General features: G+C 38.0%; 1 protein-coding gene across 10 annotated transcripts in view; it reads right to left on the bottom strand.

Annotated features, from left to right (window-relative positions):
* Positions 1–1,121: 1,121 nt before the first annotated feature.
* LOC109065259 (zinc finger protein 618-like) overlaps positions 1,122–10,335 on the bottom strand; it is a 35,533-nt gene continuing 26,319 nt past the window's right edge. For 9 of the 10 annotated variants that reach the window (XM_042757163.1, XM_042757167.1, XM_042757168.1 and 6 more), the window contains 5 exons: positions 8,766–8,858; positions 6,120–6,164; positions 5,743–5,820; positions 4,734–4,856; positions 1,122–4,327 (listed from right to left, as the gene is read on the bottom strand). In XM_042757163.1, coding sequence (XP_042613097.1) covers positions 2,796–4,327; positions 4,734–4,856; positions 5,743–5,820; positions 6,120–6,164; positions 8,766–8,858 — 1,871 coding nt within the window. In that variant the 3' untranslated portion in view covers positions 1,122–2,795. The remainder of the gene's footprint in view (positions 4,328–4,733; positions 4,857–5,742; positions 5,821–6,119; positions 6,165–8,765; positions 8,859–10,335) is intronic. The other variant, XM_042757172.1, reaches the window with a different exon arrangement.

Raw genomic sequence — 10,335 nt, 5'->3', positions numbered from 1 at the left:
GTTGGAAGCGGTACATTTCAGTTTCCTGTCTTCGACTTCGTCTGGAACGAGGCATTCATCATTCTCAGGTAGTGACAAAAACATTAACATTAAATTCAAATAGCTCACATAGAAGAAAGCACAGGAAAAGAGGTAGGCTATGTGTCTTGACTCATTCCTACATTTTGACACAAGTCTTTCTCTATGGCAAAACAAACCTAATAAAACCCCCCAAAACTGTATGTTGCTCTCATTTTTAGTGACTTTACTGGGAAACCCAAAAGCACAAAGTAGGTTATAATAAGCAGAAAAGACAACACTGCAAAGAGTGTCAGCTTCAAGTGATCAACGGCGGTTTAGGTAAAATTGCACAATAACACAATGCGTCTTTGGTCGCTAATCTTTGGTCAAACATAGCGGACACCAAATAGGTTTAACTTTTGTCAAACATATTTATTGTTCACAGACACGAGATGCCAAAATGAGAGTTTGCTGTGCTTATCATAGCAATCCAAAATTCTGTGATGTGTACGTCAGTGTTTGGGATTAACAACCGTATTTACTAGCATGTGTGATTCTCAAACTGTCTAGTACCTACAACAACAGAGGAGTGCCTATAATGCCTGTACAGGTATTCAAAGTCAGTCCCCTTCTACATAGAGCAAATATTGCCTGTAACCATAGGAACAGATAATGATAGTCAATAGACTATAAAAGGATTTCAGTTTTTATTAGGGACTGTTCATATATGTGGTCAAGACAAGAACTCTCCAGTTCCGTCCACGCCCCATCCCTCATTGGCCCATTTCCTAAATACTTAAGAGTTTTGTCTCACTCTCTTTCTCACTACACAATACCACCATTTTACATAACCTGAGAGAGGTTGACAGCCCCAAGCGCACACCTCATGCTAACCCATTTCAGTGATGTGATAGACTACTTCACTGCCATTTCAGTCCTACAGCATATAAAACTCAACCCTCAAAATTTGGTTGTGACTCCTGAAAATCTATGTCAATCACTATTGTTACAGAATGTGGCTGTCACTCTTTTATAACAGATCTGCGCATGAACAAAACCTTATTTAGCACTCAATAGGACTGACAACAGTATTCTGTTGTTGTGTGAACATTTACTATGCGTTTGTAGATCTCCGCCACTTTATTAAAGATTAAAAATAAAAAATAAAAAAACACTCTTATATTGTCTGCATGCATATATCTGTATAATCACACAAAGATGTTCAAGGCATTACAAGACAAACTATATAATACTAAATCACATCTCTCCTTGGAAAAACTACTGCAAAATACTTTTGAAGATCATTTATTTTTATCATGGAAGTGAAAACTGTTACTTCTGTTCGTTTACTAGAACAATTTGAAATAAACAGTTGTTTAAAGGCAGTGGAAATTTATGAGGGCGAAACCGTTATGAGGAAGCATGAGTATTATGAGAGAACTCTACAAATCTGTTCGGAAATGGCAATTATTCACAATGACAAGCTACTTTTAAAAGATACTTTGGTCCTAATCTAGTTAATGTTATCTCTAATCTAATTACCTGCTGCAGATAAATGATGAAAATAATGGTAAGAGGAATCCAGTGCATAAATAATGAAATATTTGTTTAGCTTTATCCCCTTAAAAATGCATTCAAACAATAATGCAATTAGCTGCCTCTGTTCAATGAGGTTTGTACTGAGACAGTGAGAGACAGACAGTTTCTGCATTTCGTAGCCCTATTTTCACTTTTTCAGAAACAAGAACTGGAATAAAAAAAGAAAAAAAAAAAAAAAAAAAAAAAAAAATCAGATCTACTGGACCAGAACACCGCACAACATCAGATCATTCCTACTTCCATGACCCAATATTATTGGGGATCCAATCTTGGGGTTTAAGTGGCTGTTTCAGGTATTGCAGATTGTATTGTAGAAGGAAATTATCCCAGTGAGCTGTAATGAAAAAGAAAAAAAAAAAAGAGGCTGCTACAAAGGTGCAAGGCATCTAAGTCAGCTTGACAGTATAACTTCTGCTACGGAACATTTATTGCAACGTTATTGTGAGAACTGACAAAGTAAAATAAAAAAATAAAATAAATAATTGTAAAACCGTTTATCTATATGACCCTAGTATAGTTTTGAGTTCTGCTGGCCTTACACTCCTGAGGCTTAACACGAGCTTATCACACTCATCCGGTTAACTGAGATTACTGATTCAGGGCCTGCCTACAACAAGACTTACACCTCTACAAGCTTGATCTGCCCTCTGATAAACCACTAAAGAGGTATCGTTCAGATGTCACAGCAAAGAGTGTTTGTGGTTTTTATAAAGGCGTAATTGCAAAGAAATGGCTTTTTCTAAGTACCCCGTTTTTTCCTTTGCTAGATGGAAAGTATGTTGTGTATGATTTCAATAATCCATCGACAGAATTTCAGATGGATTCCACAGAAAGAAAAGACAGATGTTTGAACCACATACTGATAAAAACACCATCACAATTTTAAGTGGTAGTTCAACTGAAACATCAAAAACACAAGTTCACATCCATGTCCTCGGGCAGACTGTATCTTCATTGAGTTGCTTTTGTTGCAACTGCCTATGCCAAGCTACTGTATTGTCTGAAGGGGTGTTTGTGAATTGTGAAGTTGTCAATGTACCATTCCTTAGTAAACCTCTATCATGTGCCTCATTGATAGACACTTACTGTAAATCAGATTTTTGGAAGGGGTAATGTGAAGTGACCGGTACATCTGAATCAAAATGTCTCCATTTCAAACAGTCTATGGTGCCATTAGCTGAAAGCCCTGAGCCATCTCAAGCAAAATTACTCTTGAGGAAGACCAGCTTGTTCATCTCCTCCACAGTGACCTGCTGCTTTCTCTTCATTGCTAAGGTCTGCTCGCAGATGCTCATGCACTCTCCATGCACAGCTACAGCCGGTACAGCCAGCAACCACAGCGCTAACCTTGACAGTCTGGGGTATCGGTCCATGACTGAGCTCCAGTACTGCAACAGGTCACCTGTGCCATTGAAAAGTGGTTCGCCGAGGTACTGGAACAACTCTTTTCGTACCTGTGGCTCTTCACCATCACACGATGGCCTCTCCAATCCACAGTCCAGACGGCCACGCTTGGGTGCTGACGGTCCTTCACTATCCCGCTCGTCCACTGACGCACCCCCAGAACCACCGCTTCCGGCTTCCCTCATATTAGCAGCCATATCACACACCCTTGAGATAATGTCCTCGTGCTGGTACGCAGGGACTGGCCGCAGCTTCAGCTGTGGATCCAGGATCATTGCGACTTGATGGACACGTTCCACTTTGAAGTTCTCCTTCAGGGCTTCCAGGAAGTAGTGGCAAAGCTTACTGCCAGCACCCGCTTCACCGGCTTTGGAGGTGAAAAGTTTTTCGAGACGGAGGTAGACGGGAAGGACGTGTTGGAGCGTGGGGCAGCGTTCCACACTCAGCTCCTGTGCTGCCTGTCTTAGTGGCGCAAGCAAACATGCAAGCGTGCCAAGCAGGTGCTTGTTCAGGCCTTGCAAGAGTGGCACAGTGCTCTTTGAACGGCCGTACGCTTCACAAGTGGCCTCAAAGTTCTCGTGAACCTTGAGCAAGGCCTCTGCAACTGCATCCCAGCAGGGTGGTGCGGCAGGCTCTTCTGCAGCTTTCCCTTCATGACTGAAGCTGGTTGTCGCAACAATGTCGCGACAGGTAGCCAGAAGCTCTCCTAGTTCATGGAGCCCTCGGGCTTGCAAGCTGCGGCGACCGAGAACAGCCTGAACCGTGGCTGTTAGAGAGCAACCTGCGCAACGAAGGCCAATTCCGGTGCGACCGCAAAAGGCTAACAAAGACAAGCGTGGCTCTGTCACATAGACTGTTCGGATTTCTGACATAACAAATTCTGACAGAACATTCTGGACCCAGTGGTGTATCTGCTCAGGACTCTCCCTTAAAGAGGCCTCCTTGAGTCCCAGCACATAGCGTCGGAGTCGCACACCCTCTACTTGATACGCTGTCAGCAAATAGCAGGAGTCTGGTCCTATTGTCTGGGAATGGCAGGTCACTGCAATACCCAAGGAAGAGTTGGACCCCAGGGCGCAGGTAACTTTCACTTTGACCTGATTGTACATTCGAGGCAGCTGTTTTAATGCCAGCGAGCTCATATCTCCGAGGGCTTCACGGATGGAGTAGGCCCCATTACGTGAACCTGTGTCCACCAGGGTCTGCGCAAGCTTCAGGAAGTCTTTGCTGCTGAGGACGCCAAGAAGGCCGAGGTCTACGCACATTACTCTCAGCAAACGTTCGGCCACTTGTTGTCTCTCCTTTTCTGGGAGTAATCTGCTCTCTGCAAAATCAGAATGAGACAAATACATTAGGCTAAGTTATCTTTACAAATTAACTGACTCAACAAATGCAAGCCAACATATAATCAAAACCAAAAATATAGTTAAAAACTGCTAAGACATATACATGTATGGCACTTTTGCCTTTTATGAATCTTTAAATAAAACTTAAGAAGTGCATGCTGTGGATTAATCTGAGCCATCCCAGATTTCCAAATAAATGTAGAAAGTCAGCAAGACCATTTTAGCAACCAAAACAAAGTTACTAACAAAAGCAATTGAAAAATATAATAACTGGTTAGCTTTAATAGCTTTAATTTACTGGCCCAAGCAAATAATAAACTTAATTGAGTGTATTGTGAATCAAGTGTGAATGGACTCTGTTAATGCTGGTAAGAAAGAACTCACGAAATGACGGTACGTGGTTCCTCTGTTGTGCCGGCTGAGGAGATTTCCACATCTGCTCCTGTGTGGCCACAGGCGCTTGGCAAGGCTTCGGAGACTCATCTTTAACATGGTTCTCATTATCAGCTAAAATTGGATTAAAACAGAAGGAAGAAAAGAAACACGTTATGTACTCATTCTCTGCAAAAGCATAGGTATTCAATGAAAACCAATAAAAGAAACACATTCAGGGGTGAAAACAACTTACAAATGAGAATGATCAACTGATCAAGTTCCACACAGAATTAACCATTTTCAGATTTTCTGAGACGATTTTGACAGAAAATCTGTGGAATTGAGCATTCTAAAGTAATCAAGAGGGTTCCCAACGGCCAATAATTTTGCATTGCTTTTCCATTCGTTTTCTTTTTTTTTTGGAGGGGGGGGGTTCATTCGAAAGAAACTGAACTTGCGAATTTCAAGCCTGTTAAATGTTTAAGTGGTAAGCCACAATTTTGTTTTCTTTTGACTGCAGACATATCCAAGACTTTTGTTTGGCTTTAACTTTTTGGAGCTCATTGACTTTCATAATATGGAGCCAAAGCATTTTTATAATGTATAAGTCCGTGTTCCGCTGTTGAAAAAATCATACGAGTTTGATGTAAATGAGGAACTGGTTTATTTGTTTGTTTGTTTTTTGGTGGGGGGGGTCCTTTTTTGATGACAATGGGAACCCTGTTAAACAAACAGGTATGCTGGGAGTGTGAACATGACCAAATGAATGTGCAGGTGCGGATTCCATGCACGCCTATGAATAAGTGATGAGTAAAGATGTCAAATTTACTGATCACACAGAGCAAAAAGCACACACATATTATGCAGTGCTCACATAATGCAGTCTGTAAAAATGTGCCCATTTCATAAAACTGTTACCCAAGTGGTGATGCAAAGAAATAATGTGAACAAAAAAGAGTGAGTCCAAATTTGGATGAGCTCACAGCTGAAAATGTTTTCATTTTCTGGGCTCACTCACCAGCATGGGACTGCATGTGCTCCAGGAGGTTGTTGTAGAACTGGAACTGAATTCCACAGGCTCCACACGTGTAGGTTTCTGGAACACAACGTCCAGTTTCTCTCAGAACACAGCAATGTTCTCATAACAGAGCGTAACCGGCTAGCCTCATATAAAAGTACTACATACAGCTAACAAATTTAGGTCAGCGTCAGGCATTCAGGCTAAAGGTTTTTTACTTAAAGGTTTTAACAAACCTGCAAGCCATGCAAATGGCACAAAGATGGGCATGAATGAGGTCAGTCATGATTTACAAAAATAAATAATATGCACTATATGAAACATGAATGATATCAAGTGAAAATGAAAAAGGTAATATGGATTTCAAAAATACATACTCTGAGGGCTGGGACGGGAAGAATAAGTCCGGCTGTTTGGAGTATCTGGAAGATAAATAGTTAATGTTATTTTTTTAACCATGAGTATACGTCCATGCAAATCACAACCATTTATAGTTAAGGTTTCAAAATTAATACAAAGGCTATAAATTATTAGAGCACTTAGAACCTACTGTATCATATTAGATATGCACATTTAGAAGGCCTGATCAAAACTTTACTAAAAAACATCATGCACCAAATCTTCTACATGCCTTCTGTGATCATATTGATAGCTTATACTTTTATAGTATTTTAGTCTTAGTGAAGTAAAAGGCCTTTTATTAAAGTTGTGAAAATGTCCATCGTGGAACATGTGTTTTTACTTTAACATTTTTGGTGATTTCTATGAAGTAAATGTAAGAATAACCTTTATATTGTTACCTGTAATATTTTAAGATGAACACTTACTGGACTGAAGCACGTTAGGTTTACTTAATCAACATTTTGTTTTTTTAGAAAAATAGTTAAATTCTGAGTATCAAATAATATCACAATCATTATATTATTTAACTTCACAATAATTATAAAAACACACTGAAAAATTATATTTAAACAAAAATTAACAAATATATAATAAACAAAATTTATATAATCACAACAATAAAATATCAGCACCTGCACTAAATTTGATACTTGTGCACGTTTTGGGCCCCTGAATAAAACTGAGGTGTTTTTTTTGATCCTATTGTTAAATATATTTTATCAAATATTGATGCATAAAAACCAGCACTGATGTATCAAATATGAAGTATTTTATCATACTACACCTGCACTAAATTTGATACTTGTGCACGTTTTGGGCCCCTGAATAAAACTGAGGTGTTTTTTTATGGAATGTGAGTATTTTATCATACTATATGATGCATAAAAACCGCACTGATGTATCAAATATGATACTCAAAAACATATATTCAAACTTTTTAGATTTTGTTTAAAGGGATACTCCACCCCCAAAATGAAAATTTTGTCAAGAGAATCACTTACCCCCATGTCGTTCCAAACCCGTAAAAGCTCCGTTCATCTTCGGAAAACAATTTAAGATATATTGGATGAAAATCTGGAGGATTGTTTTATTTCAAATCAAAGCTAAATACAAGTAGAAACAGTGCATCCTTGTGGTGCGGATGACACAGAAGAGCATACACAGCATACGGTGATATGAAGAGACACAGAGGAGACCGTTGACAAAGAAATTATTGAATAAAGTTGTTGTTTTTGTTGTCTTCGCTTACAAAAAGTGTTCCCGTCGCTTCATATAACCCAGATTACACGTCTGATGGCAGATAGAGTATTCTGAAGACAATTTACTTGGCAGTCTACGGGACAGTCTTAAGCCTCCCAGTTTTCATCCAAAATATATTTAATTGTGTTCCAAAGACGAACGGCACTATTACGGGTTTGAAACGACATGGGGGAAAAGTGATTAATGACAAAATTTTCATTTTGGGGTGGAGTATCCCTTTAAGTGTTCAAAAAACTGTTTCACTTAAACAATGGATTTTTTTTTTTTTTGGATTATCATTTTAAATGTCAGACTTTACAGGGTTATAAATGCCAGAATGTTTTTCACTGGATACAAAATATAAAAGCAAGCAGCATCTGCAAACAAAATGATGGTAGGCCGACCTTTGTCGTCCTTTCTACAGAAAGTGGGAAGTTTTACTATTTTAAAGATATGCGTGTGTGTGTTATTTTAAATCTTCCATTTGCGGGAACAGGCTCTCATTCTTGTGATGTTTGCAGTGATTAGGTGTAAATGGTTGAGAACGGTAGTGTAGCGTTATTCTCTGCTCTAGTGCACTTATGCATTCTGTGTGTTAAACTTCACTGCTGTGGTGAAGTGGAGGCCATTCCAGCCTCGTATTCATGTTTAAATAGAAATCTTATTTTCTAGTTTGTAGCGATGCAACTTCAGTTGAAAAGATTAGACCAGTCTGCCAAATGGTGAGCTGTCCTTTCATCATTTAGCACATTTCTGTGTGGACTGTTTTATGAATCTGCTACAATGCAATACAGCTTTGGCAAATTAAAAGTTTGCGCAACACAAACTATATAGGAGTGCACAGTGAACCCTCAACCAGTTAAGCAAACAGTGTAACTCAATTTACAAGCAAAGAGGTCATTCATTCATAAAAGGGGTCATTATAAATATAGGAAGTATTGAAATGTACCATAAAAAAACAGCCTGTTGAATTTCATTTGGAAACACTAAATTATGACAGCAGTTGACTTTGACTAACATTATATGAAAAAGAAAGTGTTGAATATGTGCTCTTTGAGGGACATTGTAAAAAAAAAAAATAATAATTGTAAACTCAAGAGAAAAAACAAAATATACTCCTAAAATAAACAAAACTAAAACAAAACCAAAATCACATAAAAATCCATAAATACAACAATAAACAAAATAATAAGCAAAAAAAATATGCTTAATTTGAAAGGAAAACAAGTTTATTTTTCCCGTCATTTTTGGAGGTCGGTCTGCAGAGAGATGCTGCAGAGCTTTGATTATGACAGTAAAATATCACTGTGAGCAAAGGGCAAACACTTTACGAGATTCAAATATCAAAGGTGAAAGATTTCAAAGATTTCAATGTCTCTTACCACTGGAGTTCTGGGAATTGTTGATGTCAGCACGACTGGGCTGGCCTGACTGGCTAGACATTTTCCCTTCCATTTTAAGACCATAATTTCCTTCTGCAAATGCAAAAATCAAAGCAGCTTAAATAATACATATCAGTCAAAGATAAGAAATTTTGAAATGCTCATTTCGTCCTCCTTAGTGCATCACTCAAGATAAAACGGGCACTTTCCATGATTAGGAAAGAAATGGGATTTTAAAACTAATTTTCTTTGATTTATGGGAATTTGGAGTTGATCATTATTTTATTTTATTTTATTTTTTTTTGTGTGTGTTGTTGTTGCCAAGCAACATATATTATAATAAAATCTTTTGATATTCATGTTTTGCCAGTGCTTGATTTGTGGAAGGCTCCTAAGAACGTGAATATTTTTCCTGTCTGCTGCCTTTCACATTTCAGGATAGTTTTGGTGATTATGTGTTCATGGTGCTATCAGCCACTAAAACTTGTCAGATCATCATTTTTCTTCACATCTAGAGTGATTAAGTCAGATGGCAGTTACTCCACAAATGACTGGCTCAGACAAATAAAGAAAAAGTTCAATGTCCAGTCCAGAAAAGAGTGCCAATAAACAAAGATGTCAGCGTACCAGACAAGCAAAAGCCATTGAGATGAATGGGAATGCTAACGGAGAGCTTTCTCCAGGGACAGGATGTAGAAACCTTTGCACAGATTTTATTCTAAAAGTGTGCATAAGCTCAACAAGCTTGTGCAAAATTCCCTTAAAAAGTTCAGTCTGCAGAAGATCTTTAAGCTTTATTCTTTAACATTGTCTCTTTGCCCAAAAATAATCACATTTGGAGCTTACAATGACTTCTTTTCAATGCTTAAAATAATTGTATGCAAGCCCAATTGGGTACTTTATTCATGGAACGTGCCAACCAACCAAATACAACAGTGGTAACATATGTGAGAGTAATGATGTTGATGGTAATTTATAAGCATCACAGACAAGTGATAAATTCTTATATTGCTATATTTCTGGCAATGATTATGCCAGTAGTAGAGATTTAAAGTCTGACATGTTTCTAATGCATAAGATTAACCGCCCAACATCTCTCACAGACAAATAATCATAAGCATCCATAATTAATCATTAAAAAAAAAAACATGCTTTATTGCAATCAACCATCTCAGCATCTCCCTGCAAAACCACGACTCTCTAAAAATTCTACAGCTCATTTAGAATAATCAGTCACTTTGAAACAAATTGAAATTTAATTCCGGTAGCATTGCTACAGTCTCTCTGACCCATTTCTATATTTTCACCATACTTTAAATAGCTTTCAATGTCAAACTCCTCTGCATATCCTCAATGCAGGACTAAGAGATAAATGAGAGGAGAGACGAAGGACAAAGATAATAAGAGAGACTTTACAGCGAACACAATAACAATTTGAGATTCTGTACAACAGAAATTATGATCTTGGTATATTAAGTTACATAGTAGTTTTGTGAACAAGCTTCCACCATCTCCATATTTAATGATTAGAGCTTCCTTTACTGTGAGTGTCTAATCTATAACTTCTACA

This window comes from Cyprinus carpio, chromosome A5 (assembly GCF_018340385.1).
Source record: "Cyprinus carpio isolate SPL01 chromosome A5, ASM1834038v1, whole genome shotgun sequence".
In the NCBI taxonomy this organism is placed as follows: Eukaryota; Metazoa; Chordata; class Actinopteri; order Cypriniformes; family Cyprinidae; genus Cyprinus; species Cyprinus carpio.
The sequence above is the reverse complement of the archived record's forward strand: the minus strand, read 5'-3'. Positions and strand labels throughout refer to the sequence as shown.